Consider the following 24,114-nt stretch of genomic DNA (forward strand, 5'->3'; position numbering starts at 1 on the left):
CAATTTACCGATCAACCTGCAAGTCTTTGGCTGTGGGAGGAAACCGGAGCACCTGGCGAAAACCCACGCAGTCACAGGGAGAACTTGCAAACTCCGCACAGGCAGTACCCAGAATCGAACCCGGGTCCCTGGAGCTGTGAGGCTGCGGTGCTAACCACTGCGCCGCCCATATGTTGTAGTACTACAGAAGTTATTTCAAGTCTACAGTACACAACAAGCCATTCAATCCAACTGGTTTATGCTGACGCATACACTCCACATGAACCTCCTCCCACCTTATTCATCCAACCCTCTCAGCATATCTTTCTATTATATTCTACCTCATGTGCTTATCTAGATTCCCCTTAACTGCATCAATGCTGTTCGCATCAACTACTCCTTGTGGTAGCATGTTCCATATTCCTAGCACTCTTTGGGTAAAAACGCTTCTGTCAGTCTTTTAATTCCTTCACGCCATTGCCAGGTAAAGTGAAGGGACCATAGTGCAATTTGTTCGATGATTTGATTGCACACAATCTCAAGGGGTTTCCACATGGTTGGCCTGGTGAAGTTCTTCTCTATAATGGCTCAGGTACTGGGACCTCCCAGGGATGGGAAAGGGAGAGAAAGAGGGTGATCAACATTGGATTGAGGGTAACTGAAAGTGAGTCAGAATGAATTACATGAGCCATACAGCCAGAGCAGAAACTCAATCACACCTGGTAGAGAGCTTTTAGAAAATTCAGTTTCACAATCCAGAACAACGGATGTTGAGGAAGGGAGGGTCACTCACTGAACTACAGAAAACCATGGAAAGGCACAGATAAGGTAAACCTGGAATGTTACTTTAAAGAATGACAGGAAATTGGAATGAGAGGAATTAGGGTAGTTAATGAGAAAAATGCCCTTACTGAAAGAATGTGAAATTGTCAGAAGTCCTAGTTGCCCAATTTAAGTGGTTCAAGATCACTCAAATCTCACCGGTGGTGGCACTATATCACTCCAAAAACCTACATGAGGAAACCTCCTCTAAAGTCACCCTGTGTTAATTCAATTTCACTCATTACACTTAGGGCACTGCAATTTGCTCAGGGGTGCCCCTGGGCTTCTTCTTTCTTTTGGGCCTCCTTATCTCGAGAGACAATGGGTAAGCGCCTGGAGGTGGTCAGTGGTTTGTGGAGCAGCGCTTGGGGTGGCTATAAAGGCCAATTCTAGAGTGACAGGCTCTTCCACAGGTGCTGCAGAGAAATTTGTTTGTCGGGGCTGTTGCACAGTTGGCTTTCCCCTTGCGCCTCTGTCTTTTTTCCTGCCAAGTACTAAGTCTCTTCGACTCGCCACATTTTAGCCCCGTCTTTATGGCTGCCCGCCAGCTCTGGCGAACGCTGGCAACTGACTCCCACGACTTGTGATCAGTGTCACAGGATTTCATGTCGCGTTTGCAGACGTCTTTATAGCGGAGACATGGACGGCCGGTGGGTCTGATACCAGTGGCGAGCTCGCTGTACAATGTGTCTTTGGGGATCCTGCCATCTTCCATGCGGCTCACATGGCCAAGCCATCTCAAGCGCCGCTGACTCAGTAGTGTGTACAAGCTGGGGATGTTGACCGCCTCGAGGACTTCTGTGTTGGAGATACGGTCCTGCCACCTGATGCCAAGTATTCTCCGGAGGCAGCGAAGATGGAATGAATTGAGACGTCGCTCTTGGCTGACATACGTTGTCCAGGCCTCGCTGCCATAGAGCAAGGTACTGAGCTAGGGAAGTCAAAAATCAATTAGGGACCTTGCTCCTAATCCTGTGCACTGACAACCACTGGAATGCACACAACACAACCAACTGTTGAAGACAGAGTCAGAATCAGTACCGAGTCAGCAGTAGAAGCACTAAAAAGGCCCTTAGTGCCTCCAGGCTAGCAAGGTGGGAAATCCTCCAAGACTCCTGTTTCTGATGATTATCCAGCAATCCTAACACTAACTGGTACAGCTCATGCATAAATAATGGGCATTTCACAAGGTACTGGAGGGTGGCCAGTATCAGGGAACCCGCAGGTAATCAATGGCTTCAGGAGAGGACAGAAGGGGAGAAAATTGGCAAGGAAAGAGATGAAAAAATGTCCCCTTTAATGAGACAAGGGAAGGCTACTGGCTCCCAAGGAATCACATTCAAGAATCATTTAATGTCCTCAAGAATTCTGTGGATAAAACTGACAAGAGAAAAAATTGTAATCACTGGTTTCTATTCCAGTGTGTGATTCAGCAATCATGTCCGTAAATGAAGGCACAAGGACAAGTCAATGACTTTAGTGCATTCTAAACAATCGCTTTTTTATTGTAACTGAGATATGGGAGATCTGTTCTTCAATAACAGCCATCCATGTGGTGATAATATTATTGACATTATGCTTTTGAGTGTACAGTGTTCTGCATTTTGACTTGAACTATATTGAAAATTGTGTACAAGATAAGATGCAGTTAGCCTCTGTTCCAAGGGCATCACTGAACAAATTTGGGTTCAGTTTTTCATCTACTTCGGATCATCAAAGGACTGATTGGACAGATTTTATTTTCCGTTTAGGCTCTCCATAATCAAAGATAAAATAATCATAGAATAGTACAGCACAAAAGGAGGTCATTTGGCCCATGGAGTCCGCACTAGCTCTTTCAAAGAGCAATCCAGTTAGTCCCACTCTACCATTCTTTTCACATATTCCTGCAATGTTTTCCCCTTCAAGTGTAGGCGACCACCAGCCAACCCGTGAACTGTACGTAACCTGGTACGTGGGGAAGTAGCATGTGTGGCTAAAAGTCCACAGCAGGGAAGCAGGAAGTGCTGAACCAGCAATGTGGTGTAACGGTACTGGTAAAGGGGAAGTCATAGAGTGATACAGCACAGAAACAGGCCCTTCAGCCCATCGTGTCTATGCCGGCCATCAAGCACCCAACTATTCTAGTCCCATTTTCCAGCACTTGGCCTGTAGCCTTGTATGCTATGGCATTTCAAGTGTTCATCTAAATACATCTTAAATGTTGTGAGGGTTCCTGCCTCTACCACCCCTTCAGGCAGTGTATTCCAGATCCCAACCACCTCTGGGTGAAAAAATGTTTCCTCAAATCCCCTCTAAACTTCCTGCTCCTTACCTTAAATCTATGCCCCCTGGATATTGACACCTCCGCTAAGGAAAAAAGTCTCTTCCTATCTAGCCTATCAATGTCCCTCATAATTTTGTAAACCTCAATCATATCCCCCCCTCAGCCTTCTCTGTTCTAAGGAAAACAACCCTAGCCTTTTCAGTCTCTCTTCATAGCTGAAATGCTGCAGCCCAGGCAACATCCTGGTGAATCTCCTCTGCACCCTCTCGAGTGCAATCACATCCTTCCTATAGTGTGGTGCCCAGAACTGTACACAGTACTCCAGCAGTGGCCTAACTAGCGTTTTATACAGCTCCATCATAACCTCCCTGCTCTTATATTCTATGCCTCGGCTAATAATGGCAAGTACCCCATATGCCTTCCTAACCACCTTATCTACCTTTGCTGCTGCCTTCAGTGATCTATGGACAAGTACACCAAGGTCCCCCTGACCGTCTGTACTTCCTAGGGTTCTACCATCCATTGTATATTCCCTTGCCTTGTTAGTCCTCCCAAAATGCATCACTTCACACTTCTCAGGATTAAATTCCATTTGCCACAGCTCCACCCATCTTACCAACCCATCTATATCGTCCTGTAATCTAAGGTTTTCCTCCTCACTATTTACGACACCACCAATTTTCGTGTCATCTGCGAACTTACTGATCATACCTTCTATATTCACACCTAAATCATTAATGTACACTACAAACAGCAAGGGTCCCAGCACCGATCCCTGCGGTACACCACTGGTCACAGGCTTGCACTTGCAAAAACAACCCTCGACCATCACCCACTGCTTCCTGCCACTAAGCCAATTTTGGATCCAATTTGCCAAATTGCCCTGGATCCCATGGGCTCTTACCTTCTTAACCATTCTCCCATGCGGGACCTTATCAAAAGCCTTACTGAAGTCCATGTAGTCTACATCAACTGCTTTACCCTCATCTACACATCTAGTCACCTCCTCGAAAAATTCAATCAAGTTAGTTAGACATGATCTCCCCCTGACAGAGCCGTGCTGACTATCCCTGATTGTTCCCTGCCTCTCCAACAGGAGATTAATCCTGTCCCTCAGAATTTTTTCCAATAGTTTCCCAACCACTGATGTTAGATTCACCGGCCTGTAATTACCTGGTCTATCCCTGCTACCCTTCTTGAATAATGGTACCACATTCGCTGTCCTCCAGTCCTCTGGTAACTCTCCCGTGGCCAGAGAGGATCTGAAAATTTGTGTTAGAGCCCCTGCTATCACCTCCCTTGCCTCACATAACAGCCTAGGATACATCTCATCTGGGCCTGGGGATTTATCCACTTTTAAGCCCGCTAAAACATCTACTATTTCCTCCCTTTCAATGTTAATATGTTCAAGTATATCGCAATCCCACTCCCTGATCTCTACACCTACATCGTCGTTCTCCGCAGTGAAAACAGATGAAAAGTAATCATTTAAAAGCTCACCTATGTCCCCCAGCTCCACACACAGATTGCCACTTTGGTCCCTAATGGGTCCTACCCTTTCCCTGGTTATCCTCTTGCCCTTAATATACTTATAAAAGGCCTTGGGAGTTTCCGTTATCTTGCTCGCCAATGTTTTTTCATGTCCCCTCTTTGCTCTCCTAATTACTTTTTTAAGTACCCCCTTACACTTTCTATACTCCTCTAATGTCTCCACTGTTTTCAGTGCTCCGAATCTGCCATAAGCCTCCTTTGTTTTCCTGATCCAATACTCTATATCCCTTGACATCCAGGGTTCCCTGGACTTGGTGGTCTACCCTTCACCTTAATGGGTATATGTTGGCCCTGAACCCTCACTATTTCTTCTTTGAATGACTCCCACTGGCCTGATGTAGACTTTCCTACAAGTAGCTGCTCCCAGTCCATTTTGGCCAGATCCTGTTTTATCAAATTGAAATCAGCCTTCCCTCAATTCAGTGCCTTTATTTTTGGCCCGTCTTTGTCCTCTTCCGTAACTATTTTAAATCTTACAGAGTTATGGTCACTATCTCTGAAATGCTCCCCCACTGACACTTCTACCACTTGCCTGGCTTCATTCCCTAGGATTAGGTCCAGTACTGCCCTTTCTCTTGTAGGACTTTCTACGTACTGGTTCAAAACTTCTCCTGTATGCATTTTAAGAATTCTTCTCCCTTTAAGCCTTTTGCACTAAGACTATCCCAGTTGATATTAGGTAAATTGAAATCCCCTACTATTATTACCCTATCATTTTTACACCTCTCAGAGATTTGCCTACATATCTGTTCCTCTATCTCTCCCTGACTGTTTGGAGGCCTGTAGTACATGTCCAGCCAAGTGATTGCCCCCCTTTTGTTCTTAAGTTCTACCCATATGGCCTCATTTGAGGAACCTTCTAAGATATCATCCCTCCTTACTGCAGTAATTGACTCCTTGATCAATTGTGCAATGCCACCTTCTCTTTTATCCCCTCCTCTATCACACCAGAAGATTCTATACCCTGGAATATTGAGTTGCGGGTCCTGCCCCTCCCTCAGCCATGTCTCTGTGATAGCAATAATATCATAATCCTATGTGCTAATCAATGCCCTCAATTCATCTGCCTTATTAGTAAGACCCCTTGCAGTAAAGTAAATGCAATGCAGCCTTGCATTTTTCACTTGTGCCTTAGCAAGTCTATATGTGCTCTGTCTTCCAGACTGACTCAATTTCTCTTCTATATTTGCCTCAACCCCTACTGTACCTCCACTCTGTATCCCATCTCCCTGCCAAATTAGTTTAACCACCCCCCCCCACCACCCCCCAACAGCAATAGCAAACTTCCCAACAAGGATGTTGGTCCCGTTCTGGTTCAGATGCAACCCGTCCAACTTATACAGGTCCCACCTTTGCCAGAAACAGACCCAGTGATCCAGGAACCTCAAGCCTTCCCTCCTGCACCATCTCCTCAGCCATCTCTCCATTCATCTGCTCTGTCCTCCTATTCCTATATTCGCTAGCATGTGGCACAGGGAGTAATCCAGAGATTACAACCTTTGAGGTCCTGCTTTTTAATCTACTACCTAGCTCCCTAAATGCTTGTTGCAGGACCTCATCCCTCTTTCTACCTATGCCGTTGGAACCAATGTGTAACACGACCTCTGACTGCTCCCCCTCCCCCTTCAGAACGTCCTGCAGCCGCTCCGTGACATCCTTGACCTTAGCACCAGGGAGGCAACATACCATCCTGGAGTCTCTTTTGCAGCCACAGAAATGTGTATCTGCATCCCTTACGATAGAATCCCCTCTCACTATAGCTCTTCCACGCCTTTTCCTCCCTTGCTGTGCAGCAGAGCCCACCGTGGTGCCATGAACCTGGCTGTTGCTGCTTTCCCCTGGGAGGTCATCACCCCCCCCCCCCACCACAACAGTATCCAAAGCGCTATATCTGTTTGAGGCGGGGTGGTCACAGGGGACTCCTGCACTACCTGCCTGCGCCTACTACTCCGCCTGGTGGTCACCCATCCCTTTTCTGCCTGTGCAGTCATTACTAGCCGTGTGTGACCACCTCACTAAACGTGCTATCTACGATGTTCTCAACATCGCGGATGCTCCACAGTGAATCCACCCGCAGCTCCAGCTCCGTAATGCCGATAGCCAGTAGCTGCAGATGGATGCACTTCCTGCACACATGGTCGTCAGGGACACTGGAAGCGTCCCTGATTTCCCACATAGTGCAGGAGGAGCATATCGCGGGTGCGAGCTTTCCTGCCATGACTTACCCTTAAATTAATTAATTACTCCCCTAATTAAATAATACTAATTATACTAGGGGCCTTGTTCTACCCACTACAAACTAAAGTAAATGTATTAAAACCTGCAAGGTTTGATGAAGGCATGGCGAACCTACTGCTAAGTTTGTAACAGATGCGCCATGTGGGCTGATTGCTTGGAGACCAGTGGGGGGCGGGGGGGTGCGGGTGGAGGGGGGGGGGGGGGGGGCGGAGTGAGGTAATGCCTTGTTATCAGACAAGGGCTGGAGAACAGAGAACTAATTATGCAATGTGGTCGAAACTTAAGGGATGAGGCTACCAGAAATAAGCAGATGTCAAAACTGGTGAAAGGTTGACTGACTGTGGCTGACATAGCGCACCCGCGGCATTAGCAACAGCTGACCGACCAATCATGTACATCGGGTAGTCAGGTCGAGCCCATCCCGAGCTGATCAAGCAGGTAGCATGCACGAAACAGGGTATAAGAAAGTGTGCTCCGAAATGCTGGCTAGCTAACTCAGGACTAAGCAGTCCAATCAACTACTTGGAGAATTGGAAGGGGAGGACTGATCATCTGCTCCGTTCCGACTCTCGGATGAACCTAAGTAACCTAGCTTACGTGGACCCATGAGTATAATCTTTGTTGAAGATAATATTTTGAAACGCTGAATGAACATGCTATGTGTGAACAATAATTTGGTAGTCTTGAGTTGTTGATACCCAGAGTAAACCTCCGGACCAGTACTGGGAATAGACTACACAAGTATTTATCCAATTCCTTTTTGAAGGCTACAATTGAATTTGTATCCATCAACCTATCTGGCAGTGCATCACAAATCCTAACCACTCCAGCTTTTCCTCATGTCGCCTCTGGTTCTTCTGCCAATCACCTTAAATCTGTGCTCTTTGGTTATTGACCCTGCAGCCATTGGGAACAGTTTCTCTTTATTTACTCTATGTAAGCCCTTTATGAGATAAAACGCCTCTATCAAATCTCCTCTTAGATTTCTCTGCTCCAAGGAGAACAAGCCCATCTTCTCCAGTCTATCCAAGTAACTGTAATCCCTCATCCCTGGAACCATTCCAATAAATCTCTTCTGTATCCTCTTCTCCCTAAAGTGTGGCACCCAGAATTGGACATAATACTCTAGCATAAGTGTCTTAAGTTTGAAGTTTTATTTTTGTTAGCTTTAGATGGACACTTTAAGGCGTTTGTTACTAAGAATACAAAAAAAACAAACAAAAAAAATCCAGTGGATCGATCAAGCCAGATGCTTCCATATTACATTACCAGTTCATTCTATCATTGACTCTACCTAACCCATTTCATGTCCTAAAGTTGGTCCTGGAGGATTTCCCCATGTCCTACCCACCCGCCACACAAGGAGAAATCAAGTAAAATCTTCAGAACCCAATCTCACATCCAACACTCCGCCTTGACCAGTTGCCTTTCTTGGTACGATATTCCCATGGTCCCAGCATCTCAGTAGCCACACAGCATTTGAATATCTCCATAAATACTTCGAACCCTCAATTCCATCATGGATGAGGCAGCAGGAGGGGTGGCAATGGGGACGGGAGAGGAACTCAGCTGGGGTTCCCACAACTCAGTGGGCAAATTAGAGGAATTTCGGGGGTGATTTCAACCTGTCCCACCATCAACTCTGCCCAAGAATGGGACATGCTTGGGTCAGGCTCTTCACACCTGCCTCATTTTACTTTCCATTGAAGTCAGTGGACCGTAAAACCGAAGGTAAAACAGGCAGCCAACCCAAACTCTGGCTCAATCTCACCGGGCATGTTAGGTTAAAACTGAGTGTAACTCAAGCAGCTAAACCAGACCCTGCCCCACTCTTGCTACTGGGTTAGGTTAAAATTGAGTGTAAAACAGACATCTGACCCAGACCCTGCCTTGTTCACACCGGGCGGATAAAGTTAAAATTAAGTGTAGAACAAGCACCTGACCCAGTTGCAGCCCCACTCTCTCAAGTGAGTTAGGTTAAAATTGAAGCTAGCGATTCCAAAAATGAACAGTTGAAGCTAAGATGTTAAAACTTCACAGCATGCCAGAAACCCAGACGTCTGGATTCCCCACACCCTACCAACTAGTCTCATCCCCACAACTACCCCTTGCCTATATACTCTATGCTTCTACTTATAAAGCCAAGGATCCCACAAGCTTTAACAGGTTTATTGACTTGTCCTGCCACCTTTAAAGATTTGTGTATGTAAACCCCCAGGTTTCTCTATTTCTGCATCCCTTTAAAATTGTACCACTTAGTTTAGTCTGCCAATGTAACTTTTCTTTCCAAAATGCAATACTTCCCACTTCACTGCAGTTAATTTTGTCTGCCATGTGTCTGCACATTTTACCAACGTTCTCCTGAAGTCTATCACTACCCTCTTCCCTGTTTACTGCATTTCACAGCAATGTGTGCTCTGCAAACATTGAAATCATGCCCTGTACACCAAAGTCCAGGTTGATAATGAAATTTTTCAAAAGTAAGTATGAAATTAATAATACGGTACGTTAGAAATAAAGTAGAGGTGACCAACTTAAAAATAGAACAGAGCAAATGAGATAAAAGGAAAGGCAGGTTAAACAGGAATTAACTTTAATTTAAAATTCTTAATTAAAATACCAGTTTAATATTTCAGCAGCAAATTTACTTATGGCAGCATGAATAACATTTGTAATATTAATATATGTTACAGGGAACCTGAAGTCTCCCTCATCTGCCAGTTGTTTAAAGGTTAATGAATTATGGGATGGTATTTCTCAGTAATCCTTTTCAGATTAAATTCCTATAAACTTAGTGAAACTTTTCACAAACTTTAATATCGCAATAACGTTAATATTCCAAATAACATTGCACTTATATATATATATATATATATTGCAAAAGAATGGGTGAATGGGACAAGTACAGTGAAAATAATCTCAACTAGGGTTCAGAGAATATCATCAAAATTCCATGTTGAAATTATCTCAAACACATTCAATATTCTGTATTAAAGCAAAGCATGTTTCCAATGAGGTTATTTGTTCCAGTCTGCATTTCCAAACACAAGATGGGAACAATAAAAGACTTCCATTTGTATAGCACCATGTGCCCTCTCAGGTAGACATAAAAGTCGGCATGGTGCTATTATGAAGAAGAGCAGGGGAGTTTCTTCCTGGTCTAGCCAATATTTATCCATCTATCAACATCTCCAGAATGGATTATCTGGTCATTACCATATTACTGTTTGTGGGATCTTGCTGTGTGCAAATTGACTGCCATGTTCCCCAAGTTACACTTTCCTTGAGTACACTTCAAAAAGTACGTCATTGGCTGTGAAGGGCTTTGGAACATCCTGAGGTCATGAAATGTGTTTGATAAGTACAAGCAAATTCTTTATTTTCTTTCTTTCAGTCAAAAAGGGACTGGCAATACCTTGTCTTCATATTTACAATCCAAACACTCTTATTAAAGAAAAAAATCAATCTGTTCACAACCTTTGGATAAAGTGATGCTTTAATAAACCCCGTGGTTTGGATCCAAACTAAAAGCTGGCGCTGTGCCACGCCTGGCAGCATTCCTCATTAAAGCTGGCAACAATGGCACAGTTTGAAAAGTCATTCTTTCAAAGCCTATCTCACTGAGCAATCAGTGATAAAAAAAAATCCATTCAATTCACACCGTGAAACCCGTATGCTTGCACTGCTCATTAAACTTAGTGTGGTCATATGACATTGCTGGAACCTAATCATCTGTGAGCTGCCTGAAGTCCTGTTAAAGCAATGAAAAGGCCAACCTTGCACTTTCAGTTTGCCACGTGGTGACACAAGGTTCCCACGAACTGTATGCACCTTTGATGGAAATGCAAAGGTTTCCTGAGGGACATCTCCAGCACCGTCACTAGGTTTACTGGTGCTATCCCACATTCTAGCAGCTTCAGTTTGGCTCAGTGGGATAGCTCTGGCTCCTGAGCCCAGTGGGTTCCACTCCAGGACCTTGCCAGACACTCCAATGCAGTACTGAGGGACTGGTGCTTTGCAGGCAGTGCCGTCTTTTAAATGAGACTTTATCCTAAAGATCACCCTGTGCCCTCTACCTCCCATTTATGCAAAGCAGCATTCAAAAAATCAACAGCGAAATCACCTGGTGTACCATCCAATGTTGACTGCAGAAGTGACATGAGGAAAAAACAGATTTACTTCAATACAACAGCGACTACACTTCAAAAGTACTTCATTGGTTGTAAAGCACTTTGGGACATCCTGAGATTGCAAAAGGTGTTGTATAAATGCATGTCTTTCAATTTCCTCTATGATACCCTACCTAAGGGATCCACTACACCCAAGAAAGAAGAAGGAAAACCAGCCACAAAGTGTATATGGTTCAGGGGCAGAGTGAGCTTAATGGGGTGATTGAGATTTTCTTGATGTGTGCTTCATTATGTTCATATTTTATCCTCATTAAGTCAAATGTAGTTACTGGAGAAATAAATCAGCCTCTCATTGCAAGCTGGTTACTAGTAAAACAATGGCAACTCATGTCTGATCAATCTAAAGTTTGGAATCAGTCAGAGAAACTGTCCATTAACTTAATGTCACCCAACATGGAATAGCCTATTTGCATGTGAGTCTCCATTCATGGCCATAACATAGATATTTTCTTCTCACTATCTTTCTTACTCCACCCACCCCCCCACCCCTCTCCCATTTCCACAAAAGTGTTGACTCCTTAACAGAGTATGGTTCCAAGGATGCCACTTTCTCCCAGGTATCTCCCTTGAGTGGGCATCTGTCACAGGTGAATCTCAACAGTGCGTGCCGACAGGTTCTATTACCATGTGGAGTGGTACCACATCGGTGTGAAATCTGTATGATAAACGCACACATGTACACACCTCAAACAGCTTATTTTCATTTCTCTATCCCAGGTACTCTGAAGCTAACTGTAGTACCTCCGCCAACACTCCAGATGAGATCAGCCAACTCAGTAAAAACCAGAGATTGAGTCTGGTGTCTTCCTGGATGATGTAACTTAACAAGAATATCAAGTAATTGGCTCTGTCATACAATCCAGCAGCAGAATCACAACCGAAACATAGCCAAACCTGCTCAATTAACACAACTGAATAGGAAAGTAGGGCACCCTGAATGCATCATCCTTCTGACGTGGCATCGTTCATTCATTTGCTTGAATGACCACACCTACCTATGTAGTCAGCACACTTATTCAGCATATTGGCACCAATATGTTATCAGAACGGACAGATAATCACAATTAAGCCAAAGGCGAATGCTTTGGCATCTTGTCCGGTGTGTGTTGATCCCCTGCATGTATTCAATCAATGACTTCAAATGGAAATTGGATGGCCAACTGAAGGAAATCGACTGGCAGGGCTACGGGGATTGAGTGGGGGAGTGGGACTGTAGCTCTGTGGCATGGACCCGATAGGCCGAATGGCCTCCTTCTATGCCGTAAATGCCTCTATGACTCAAGAGGGATCTGAACTCCTTCTTGGCTGGGGCAGAGATCACATAATACACATTATTATTGTGATCCTCAGTACTGATTTCGATTGCCTGAGCAAGTCAGAGAGGAATTTTCCTGAGTTTTGTTTCCTTTTATTGACCCTGGGTTTTGCTCTGGGTTTTCTGCCTCTCCCAGCAGCGACAAGGTTGTGGACGTGAAGGAAGTGTCTAGTCACAATGCTCTGGCTATCATGAGTGTGACTGAGGCTTGATGGAGCAGCTGACCTTTTCCTGCCCATCAATTTCATATGTTTTAATGTGTGACAATACGCTTGAAGTGAAGCTCGGAATTCATCACTTCAAATTGCTCCCATTATAGGCACTGCTGGTAATTTGCTTGCAGGAAAAGATGTTCTCAGCTAATTGAAATTTTAAAGGGAAAAATAAAATCTTTAATGGATGTTGCTCAATTCGAATGGATATCGCAATTCTCAGCCCCACTATTATTTTTTAATTCCTTGGATATAATAGATTAAGGAGTGATCTAATTGAGGTGTTTAAGATAATTAAAGGATTTGAGAGGATGAATGAGAGCAAAACTACTGCCTCTGATGGAGTGTGTGCAGAACAAGGGAGAATAATCTTAAAATTAGGACTAGGACATTCAGGGATGATGTCAGGAAGAGTGTAGAAATCTGGAACTCTTTTCCTCACAAAGCTGTTGAGGGTGCGGGGCAGGAGGGGGGGGGGGGGGTCAATTGAAAATTTCAAAATTGAGATTGATAGATTTTTGTTAGGTTATGGAACCAAGGCAGGTGTAGGTGGAGTTGAGATACACATCAGCCATGATCTAATTGAATGGCTGAACAGGCTCAATGGCTACACCTGCTCCGATATTCCTGCGTGACAAAACTGCCTACAATCAACATTTTAATGTACTTGACCCCACCCCCCCAAAAAAAGAGCTGTTAAACCATGGAAGCAGTTGAACTAGAATATAGAGGACAAGAATGTACCTTCACAAAGTCAAGAGAGCACAACTTGGCTTTTGGTCCAAACTGCCACTTGCACTGTGTGTCAGCATCATAAAGCTGTCCCGGCAGCCCATCAGGGTACTGGTACTCATGCAGTTGCTTCGGTTCATCAACCAGGCAAGAAGCCTGAGCTGTACTGTGAACAAAACACATTTCAGACACATATAAAGAAGAGCAATGCCGAGAAATAAACAAATCTGGAATGGCCAAGGATGACGTAAAAGGGAGACAAAGCTGCGACAAAACCATACCTGCCAAATGGAGACATATCAATTTCATCATATGGAACACTATTTGAACTTATACTGGACATTGAACATAACTTGTTTAAAAAGACCACAGAGCTGAATGGCTGAAAACATGGCTGTACATTTGTATTCTGAGAGACAGTTGAATAGAGAGACAATGGAAGTGATCCCTGATTCAATTAGCAAGATTGGGCTGGGCAACAGTGATGATCAAAAGACATTGAGAGCCATTGTCTGTGTAAAAGCCAGCACTCCACCAAAGCCTCCACAACCCCCCCCCCCCACCCCGCACCCCCCCCCCCCCCCCGCCGCCACAAAGTGTGCCTATTAAGCTTTGAAGATTTAAGAATCCTCGCAGGCGGTGCTGTTTCAAAGGGCTGGTCACATGACTAACCTGCTGGCCAACCTGGGAACTGACTGAATTGTGCCTCACAGAAAGGTTTGGGGGCAAACTACAATTGAACTTTAAGAAGAAAGCACCCCTCTCTCTCTGTCTATCTCTTCAGCAAAGTTCCAGGGACCCACGGAAGCAGCTTAAATGGACTTCTTCAGCCTTCTGGTACCAGCAAAACAAGTTTGAAAGTGTGCACTAGGTCCCAACGAGAACTGCAACACCTAACTCCAATTAAGGTCTTTACATCCAAACCAAAGACAGTAACTGAATTCCACTTACCATTCTAACAACCCACCCCTCCCTTTATTCTTTCTCCTCCTCTGTGCTTTTAAAAATTAAACCCTGTTACGGCCAAACCAGGAAAGAGGCTAGAGGGGAGCTTCAGACTCCTTCTTCACCTGGTCATAATAAAGCCAAAAGACAAAACAAGAGGACATTGTAACTGGTTTTCTTTACTTGGTAAACATAGAACTGTGGATTCTTGGTGAGTGATAACATTTTGGCAAGATATTTATTGATATCTCACTGCCCAGAAAATTGTCTCATCCTATAATCTAAGGCTAAACAATTCATCTGACATGTTATAATTCACATCCTTTGATCTGTCCTTTCAAATATTTAAATGGTGGGAAAGCCCTTCATGAAAAAAGTGTCAAGTCAACTTTTGTGTTCCCTTGGGGATAGAGAAGAGATGGTGGAATAGTATGCGACACTGTAACATATTTTGACGATGACATGCGTCACTGCATTTGGGAACTTAGAGGCAAGCATGGAAAGGTTTGCAGACACTGCTTTGATGTTGTGAAAGACCTGGTTCTTTACCCAGTTTGCCCGTATTTAAGTACCTTGGCTCAGCTGCTAAATCTGCCTTCGTATGTGAAGCTCAAGGAAAATTCTTTCACTAGACTTGGAGTAGGAACGTGATGTTGGGGGGTGGGGGAGGAGGTGATTTATTACCCTTTTCATTACAATATGAACAGTTAATTTTTCAACTTTATTACACAGGATATTCCATGTTTGGTTCCCAGTCTGTACTAGGTCAGTTGATCCTAGCTAACTGGATGGCGGTTGGTGTGCTCCCACTGGCCTTGGCGCTAGATGCAGGGTTGGGGGAAACACGGGACAAGATGCAGTGTCCCATGTCCTAGGTCTGCCCATGTTGCCAGCAATGGCAGTTGTTACTCTTGTACTTTCCTATGTTCTTGTGGTTTGCACTGGACAGCAAGTGTGTGAATTCATTGTAATGAGCCAGGACCAGACTGTAGTGATAGCTTCCATGTAGTGCTGCCCACCCCCAACCATCTCCCCTCTCAAGACTTAGATAGGAAGTGTAGCCACTATTGAACTGTGCCCCAGCAAGTGTCAGAGCCTTCAAGAGAGATTGGGGTGGGGGGTAGGGAGGGAGAGGCTGAGAACAATGGCAGAGAAAGACAAGTGGAGAAACTTGGATTTAAAAAAAAAATTGACTTGAATGAACGTGTTGAGTATCGAATTAGAAGGTATGATTACTCTCAAACTCGAAAGAAAGGGAGATTTTCATAAGAACATAAGAAATAGGATCAGGAGCAGGTCATATGGCCCCTCAAGTCTTCTTCGCCATTCAATAAAATCATGGCTGATGTTCCAGCTCAAATGCACTTTCCCTCCCTATCCCCATATCCCAGGATTCCCTTAGTGCCCAAAAATCTACTGATCTCAGACTTGAATGTATTCAATGACAGAGCATCCACAGATCCCTCGGGTAGAGAATTCCAAAGATTCACAACCCTCTGAGTGAAGAAATTTCTCCTCATCTCAGTCCTAAATGGTCAACCCCTTATCCTGAGACTATGACCTCCAGTGCTAGACTCTCCAGCCACGTGAAACAGCCTCAAATTACGTTCAATGTATTCTTGGCTCTGTTTTATGTTGGAAGAGACAAAGCCAGCCCTGACTTGGTCCAAATGCAGCTCAGGCTTTCCAAAGGTCTGTCATTCATGACCTCCACACAAATAACCCGATAAACACACATCATTTGGGATTGGATTATGCTAGATACGAGACTGAGAAATAAAACCAGCAGAGTGTTGCGAGCAGCTGAAAATATTTTTTTGAAAAGAAATTTTAATTTTAATTCTGCTTTAGCAGTTTGAAAAATGTAGAAAATGCTCATTTCATTCCTCCTGCCCACAGTCGGCTGTGTGTAAGCATTTGGACTTCATTGGGACTCTCTAAAAATGCTCTTCATGTTGCAGAGGCTATATCACTGCCATCCCATGACACACTGGGCACCTTTCCCTGTTAGCCACAATTGTATGGAATCAACACACTTAGTTTTATTTTTTAATGACAATTTTTAAGCATCTAATTGATGTGTTTAAGATGATTAAAGGAATTGATAGGGTAGATAACATAGAAACTATTTCCTCTGGTGGGGGAGTCCAGAACAAGGGACCATGAGCTTAAAATTAGAGTCAGGCCATTCATAACATAAGAACAGAAGAAATAGGAGCTGGAGTAGCCCATATGGTCCTTTGAGCCTGCTCCTCCATTCAATAAGATCATTGCTGACCTTCTACCTCAACTCCACATTCCCACACTATCCCCATATCCCTTAATTCCCTTAGTACCCCAAAATGTAACCACTTCCATCTTAAAAGGACATTCTGAAGGGGGAAGGTGAACAGTCAGAGGTCGTAGTACACATTGGTACCAATGACATAGGTAGAAATGAGATCCTGCAACAAGACTTTACGGAGCTAGGTAGCAGATTAAAAGGCAGGATCTCAAAGGTTGTCATCTCTGGATTACTCCCGGTGCCACGTGCTAGTGAGTACAGGAATAGGAGGATAGTGCAGATGAATGCGTGGCTGAGGAGGTGGTGCAGGAGGGAGGGCTTTAGTTTCCTGGATCACTGGGTCTGTTTCTGGCGAAGGTGGGACCTGTACAAGTTGGACGGGTTGCACCTGAACCGGAACAGCACCAATATCCTTGCTGGGAGGTTTGCTATTGCTGTTGTGGGGGGGGGCGGTGGGGGGGGTTAAACTAATTTGGCAGATGGGTGGGATACAGAGTGGAGGTACAGTAGGAGGTGATGCACAGTCAAATATAGAAGAGAAATTAAGTCAGTCTGGAAGGCAGAGCAAAGATAGACCTGTTAAGGCACAAGCGAAGAATGCAAGGCTGAATTACATCTATTTTAATGCAATGAGTCTTACTAGTAAGGCAGATGAATTGAGGACGTTGCTTAGCACATGGCATTATGATATTATTGCTATCACACAGACATGGTTGAGGGACGGGCAGGACTGGCCACTCAATATTCTAGGATACAGAATCTTCAGGCGTGACGGGGTGTGGGAGGTGGAAAAGAGGAGGTGGCATTGCACTATTGATCAAGGAGTCAATTACTGCAGTAAGGAGGGATGATATCTTAGATGGTTTCTCAAATGAGGCCATATGGGTAGAACTTAAAAACAAAAATGGGGCAATCACTTGGCTGGGTGTTTACTCTTTCTTTGGCCTCCTTATCTCGAGAGACAATGGGTAAGCGCCTGGAGGTGGTCAGTGGTGTGTGGAGCAGCGCCTGGAGTGGCTATAAAGGCCAATTCCAGAGTGACAGGCTCTTCCACAGGTGCTGCAGAAAAATGTGTTTGTCGGGGCTGTTACACAGTTGGCTCTCCCCTTGAGCTTTTGTCTTTTTTCCTGCCAACTGCTAAGTCTCTTCGACTCGCCACACTTTAGCCCCGCCTTTATGACTGCCCGCCAGCTCTGGTGAACGCTGGTAACTGACTCCCACGACTTGTGATCAATGTTACAGGACTTCATGTCGTGTTTGCAGACGTCTTGAAAGCGGAGACATGGACGGCCGATGGGTCTGATACCAGTGGCGAGCTCACTGTACAATGTGTCTTTGGGGATCCTGCCATCTTCCAAGCAGCTCACATGGCCAAGCCATCTCAAGCGCCGCTGACTCAGTAGTGTGTATAAGCTGGGGATGTTGGCCGCCTCGAAGACATCTGTGTTGGAGATACGGTCCTGCCACCTGATGCCAAGGATTCTCCGGAGGCAGCAAAGATGGAATGAATTGAGACGTCGCTCTTGGCTGACATACGTTGTCCAGGCCTCGCTGCCATAGAGCAAGGTACTGAGGACGCAGGCTTGATACACTCGGACTTTTGTGTTCCGTGTCAGTGCGCCATTTTCCCACACTCTCTTGGCCAGTCTGGACATAGCAGTGGAAGCCTTTCCCATGCGCTTGTTGATTTCTGCATCTAGAGACAGGTTACTGGTGATAGTTGAGCCTAGGTAGGTGAACTCTTGAACCACTTCCAGAGCGTGGTCGCCAATATTGATGGATGGAGCATTTCTGACGTCCTGCCCCATGATGTTCATTTTCTTGAGGCTGATGGTTAGGCCAAATTCATTGCAGGCAGCCGCAAACCTGTCGATGAGACTCTGCAGGCACTCTTCAGTGTGAGATGTTAAAGCAGCATCGTCAGCAAAGAGGAGTTCCCTGATAAGGACTTTCCGTACTTTGGTCTTCGCTCGAAGACGGGCAAGGTTGAACAACCTGCCCCCTGATCTTGTGTGGAGGAAAATTCCTACTTCAGAAGACCTGAACGCATGTGAAAGCAGCAGGGAGAAGAAAATCCCAAAGAGTGTGGGTGCGAGAACACATCCCTGTTTCACACCACTCAGGATAGGAAAGGGGTCTGATGAGGTGCCGCCATGTTGAATTGTGCCTTTCATATTGTCATGGAATGAGGTGATGATACTTAGTAGATTTGGTGGGCATCCAATCTTTTCTAGTAGTCTGAAGAGACCACGTCTGCTGACGAGGTCAAAAGCTTTGGTGAGATCAATGAAAGCAATGTAGAGGGGCATCTGTTGTTCGCGGCATTTCTCCTGTATCTGACGAAGGGAGAACAGCATGTCAACGGTCGATCTCTCTGCACGAAAGCCACACTGTGCCTCAGGGTAGACGCGCTCGGCCAGCTTCTGGAGCCTGTTTCGAGCGACTCGAGCAAAGACTTTCCCCACTATGCTGAGCAGGGAGATTCCACGGTAGTTGTTGCAGTCACCGCGGTCACCTTTGTTTTTATAGAGGGTGATGATATTGGCATCGCGCATGTCATGAGGTACTGCTCCCTCGTCCCAGCACAGGCAAAGGAGTTCGTGTCGTGCTGAGAGTATAGCAGGCTTGGCACTCTTGATTATTTCAGGGGTAATGCTGTCCTTCCCAGGGGCTTTTCCGCTGGCTAGAGAATCAATGGCATCACTGAGTTCCGATTTTGTTGGCTGTATGCCCAGCTCATCCATGACTGGCTGAGACTGGGCTGCATTGAGGGCAGTCTCAGTGACAATATTTTCCCTGGATTACAGTTCTAGGTAGTGCTCAACCCAGCGGTCCATTTGTTTGCGTTGGTCAGTGATTATGTCCCCTGATTTAGATTTGAGGGGGGCAATCTTATTGATGGTTGGCCCAGAAGCTCTCTTAATGCCATCATACATTCCTCTGGTGTTTCCAGTGTCTGAGGCTAGCTGAATATGACTGCATCGGTGTTGCCAGTAGTCATTTGTGCAGCGCCTGGCTGTTCTTTGTGCAGTGCTTCTGGCTGCTTAAGTGCCACGGATGTAAACTCGCTGGGGGCTTTCTTGTAGTTCAGCAGTGCAGTGCGCTTAGCGGCTATGACAGGTTCCAGCTCTTCAAAATGAGATTGAAACCAGTCTGCATTTCTCTTCGCACGTTTGCCGCAGGTGGTCAAAGCTGACTCATAGATGGCGTCTCTGATGTGGGCCCACTTGGTCTCAGCATCCCCTGTGGGAGTGTTTTGAAGGGCTGTTACAAGTGAATTTATAAATTTTTGTAATAGCTGTGGGTGAGAATTTCTGCTCGTGTTGATGCGTGGGTGGCCCTTCTGCTTGGAATGATGCAACTTCTTTGGTCTGAGTCCAACCGTGCTGCACACCAGGGAGTGGTCGGTGTCGCAGTCCACACTGTGGAAGCTGCGTGTGGTTTGAACACTGTTTAAGGAGGCTCGGCTTGTGACGATGAGGTCTAGCTGGTGCCAACAACGCGATCTTGGGTGCCTCCATGAAACCTGGTGACAGGGTTTAGTGTGAAAGAACGAGTTGGTATTGCAGAGGTTATGATAGGTACACAACTCAAGCAGTCTCTACCCATTCTCATTCATCCTTCCAACGCCATAGCGCCCAAGGCAGGAGGGCCATGAGTCATGGTCGGCCCCAACCCTGGCATTAAAGTCCCCCAGTAGGAGCAGGTGTTCGGTGTTGGGGATGCTGCTAATGATGTTATGGAGTTCCTCGTAGAACTGGTCTTTAGCTTCAGGTGGGGAGCAGAGTGTTGGAGCATAGATGCTGAGTAGGTGTACTGGACCAGAGGTGGTGAGCAGTCGGATGGACAGTATGCGTTCCGAGCCATTTGAGGGAGGCTCTATCATGCTGAGCAACGAGTTTCTGATGTTGAAGCCCACTCCATGCTGTCTTGGTTCTTCAGGATCCCTGCCCTGCCAGAAGAGGGTGTAGTCTTGCTCTGCTAGAGATCCAGCACTGAAACAGGCCCTTCGGCCCACCAAGTCTGTGCCGAACATCAACCACCCATTTATACTAATCCTACACTAATTCCATATTCCTACCACATCCCCACCTGTCCCTATATATTTCCCGACCACCTACCTATACTAGGGGCAATTTATAATGGCCAAATTACCGATCAACCTGCAAGTCTTTGGCATGTGGAAGGAAACCGGAGCACCCGGAGGAAACCCACGCAGACACAGGGAGAACTTGCAAACTCCACACAGGCAGTACCCAGAATTGAACCCGGGTCGCTGGAGCTGTGAGGCTGCTGTGCTAATCACTGCGCCACTGTGCCGCCCAATGTCTACATTGAGTCTACTGAGCTCGTTGTTAATGATTGCGGTCTATCCGAGAATCGTTGATTTGTGTAAGGTCTTCCGACAGGCCAGGACACATAGTTCTGACATTCCAGCTTGCACAGCGAAGGGCTGGTACCTTCTTTCCTTTTTTCATGTTGTTTGGTGCGGTGTTGCAGTCCACCTTTCGGGCAATGACCCTGAGCTCCAAGCACCCATTGAAGCAGGTGGACTGTGGTGGGACAGAACCTCATTGACCGGGGGCTGCCCGGTTTGAGGCGGGCGGTAGCTGTCCAGTGAGGTGCAATGACCTCTCCCACCGACAAAGGCAACCCATGGTGCCCAATCTCTATGCCAATTTAGCTGGACTTATAACCCGTAACTGCTGCCTTCCGTGTTGTTTCAGTCGCTGTGAGGCAACTATGGAGTGACCTCTCCATGGCGCATGCCTGGGCAAATGTGTGGAGGTTGAGAGTTGCCCAATCATCAAAACCCCCCTCTTGGCCTATCTGGTGGGGTCCAAAGGAGTGCAGAGCACGACGTTTGGCACCGGTATGACTGCAGGAACTGCCGGAAACATGCCAAAGGTGACACATGACCTTTTACTACAGGCCTCCAAATAGGCAGGGAGAGATAGAGGAGAAGATATGTAAGCGAATCTCAAAGAGGTGTAAAAATAATAGTTTAATAAAAGGAGGGGATTTCAACTTCCCCAATATTAACTGGGATAGTCTTAGTGCAAAAGGCTTAAAGGGGGCGGAATTCTTAAAGTGCATAAAGGACAGCTTTTTCAGCCAACATGTAGAAAGTTTTACAAGTGAAGTGGTGGTACTGAACATAAAAACTGACTGCAAATCCTTCTACAGATATGTGAAGAGAAAAAGATTAGTGAAGACAAATGTGGGTCCCTTGCAGTCAGAAATGGGGGAATTTATAATGGGGAACAAAGAAATAACCGACCAATTAAATACATACTTTGGTTCTGTCTTCATAAAGGAGGAAACAAATTACCTCCCAGAAATGTTGGGAACATAGGGTCTAGTGAGAAGGAGGAACTGTATGAAATCAGTATTAATAGGGAAATGGTGTTAGGGAAATTGAAGGGATTGAAGGCTAATAAATCCCCAGGGCCTTATAATCCACATCCCAGAGTACTTAGGAAGTGGCCCTAGAAATAGTAGATGCATTGCTGGTCATTTTCAAAACTCTATAGACTCTGGAACAGTTCCAACGGATTGGAGGGTAGCTAATGTAACCCCACAATTTAAAAAAGGAGGTCGAGAAAAAACAGGGAATTATAGACCAGTTAGCCTGGCATCCGTAGTGGGGAAAATGCTGAGTCCGTTATAGAAGATGTAATAGCAGAGCACTTGGAAAACAATGACAGGATCGGACAAACATGGATTTACGGAAGGGAAATCATGCTTAACAAATCTACTGGAACTTTTTGAGGATGTAACTAGTAGAATAGATAAGGGAGAACCAGTGGATGTGGTGTATTTGGACTTTCAGAAAGCTTTCGATAAGGTCCCAGAGAAGATATTAGTGTGCAAAATTAAAGCACATGGGATTGGGGGTAAGGTACTGACATGGATAGAGAACTGGTTGGCAGACAGGAAACAAAGAGTAGGAATAAACGGGTCTTTTTCCGAGTGGCAGGCAGTGACAAGTCGGGTACCGCAGGGAGCAGTGCTCGGACCCCAGCTATTCACAATATATATTAATGATATAGATGAGGGAATTAAATGCAATATATCCAAGTTTGCAGATGACACAAAGCTAGGTGGGAGTGTGAACTGTGAGGAGGATGCAGAGAAGCTCCAATTTGATTTGGATAGGTTGGGTGAGTGGGCAAATACATGGCAAACGGCGATAGATTGGGAAAGGGGGAGGTGCAGCGAGACCTGGGTGGCCTTGTGCACCAGTTACTGAAAGTAAGCATGCAGGTGCAGCAGGCAGTTAAGAAGGCAAATATATGTTGGCCTTCATAGCGAGAGGATTCGCCTACAAGAGCAAGGATGTCTTGCTGCAATTATACAAGGCCTTGATGAGACCACATCTGGAGTATTGCGTGCAGTTTTGGTCTCCTTATCTGAGGAAGGATGTTCTTGCTATGGAGGGAGTGCAGCAAAGGTTCACCAGACTGATTCCTGGGATGGCAGGACTGACGTATGAAGAGAGATTGGACAATTAGGCTTGTATTCGCTAGAGTCTAGAAGAATGAGAAGGGATCTCATAGAAACCTACAAGATTTTATTTTTATTTATTTAGAGATACAGCACTGAAACAGGCCCTTCGGCCCACCGAGTCTGTGCCGACCAACAATCACCCATTTATAATAACCCTACAGTAATCCCATATTCCCTACCGCCTACCTACACTAGGGGCAATTTACAATGGCCAATTTACCTATCACCTGCAAGTCTTTGGCTGTGGGAGGAAACCGGAGCACCCGTCGAAAACCCACGTGGTCACAGGGAGAACTTGCAAACTCCGCACAGGCAGGACCCAGAATTGAACCCGGGTCCCTGGAGTTGTGAGGCTGCGGTGCTAACCACTGCACCACTGTGCCGCCCAAACAGGATTCTAACAGGACTGGACAGACTAGATGCAGGAAGGATGTTCCCGATGGCGGGGGATTCCAGGACCAGAGGTCACAGTCTAAGGATAAGGGGTAAGCCATTTAGGACTGAGATGAGGAGAGAGTTCTTCACCCAGAGACTGGTGAACCTGTGGAATTCTCTACCATGGAAAGCAGTTGAGGCCAAATTATTAAACATATTCAAGAAAGAGTTAGATATAGTTCGTAGGGCTAATGGGATCAAGGGATAAGGGGAGAAAGCGGGAACAGGTTACTGAGTTCGGATGATCAGCCATGATCGTATTGAATGGCGGAGCAGGCTCGAAGGGCCGAATGGCCTACTCCTGCTCCTATTTTTCTATGTTTCTAACCTTAGGGAATAAAGCCGGACAAGTGGTAGACATGTCAGTGGGGGAGCATTTTGGGGATAGTGACCATAACTCTGTAAGATTCAAGGTAGTTATGGAAATGGACAAAGATGGACTGGAAATAAAGGTTGGGGGGAATTGGGGGAAGGCCGATTTCAATATGATAAAACAGGATCTGGCCAAAGTGGACTGGGAGCAGCAACTTGTAGGAAGGTGTACATCAGACCAGTGGGAGACATTCAAAAAGGAAATAATGAGAGTTCAGGGCCAGTATGTTCCCGGAAAGGTGAAGGGTAGAACCAACAAGTCC

At 45.6% G+C, this 24,114-nt stretch overlaps 1 protein-coding gene across 1 annotated transcript in view; it reads right to left on the bottom strand.

Annotated features, from left to right (window-relative positions):
* Nucleotides 1-24,114, bottom strand: part of adamts18 (ADAM metallopeptidase with thrombospondin type 1 motif, 18) — a 283,431-nt gene that overhangs the window by 141,189 nt on the left and 118,128 nt on the right. The window contains exon 8 of the mRNA XM_068049080.1: nucleotides 13,318-13,471. Coding sequence (XP_067905181.1) covers nucleotides 13,318-13,471 — 154 coding nt within the window. The remainder of the gene's footprint in view (nucleotides 1-13,317; nucleotides 13,472-24,114) is intronic.

Source organism: Heterodontus francisci, chromosome 17 (genome assembly GCF_036365525.1).
Source record: "Heterodontus francisci isolate sHetFra1 chromosome 17, sHetFra1.hap1, whole genome shotgun sequence".
Classification (NCBI taxonomy): domain Eukaryota; kingdom Metazoa; phylum Chordata; class Chondrichthyes; order Heterodontiformes; family Heterodontidae; genus Heterodontus; species Heterodontus francisci.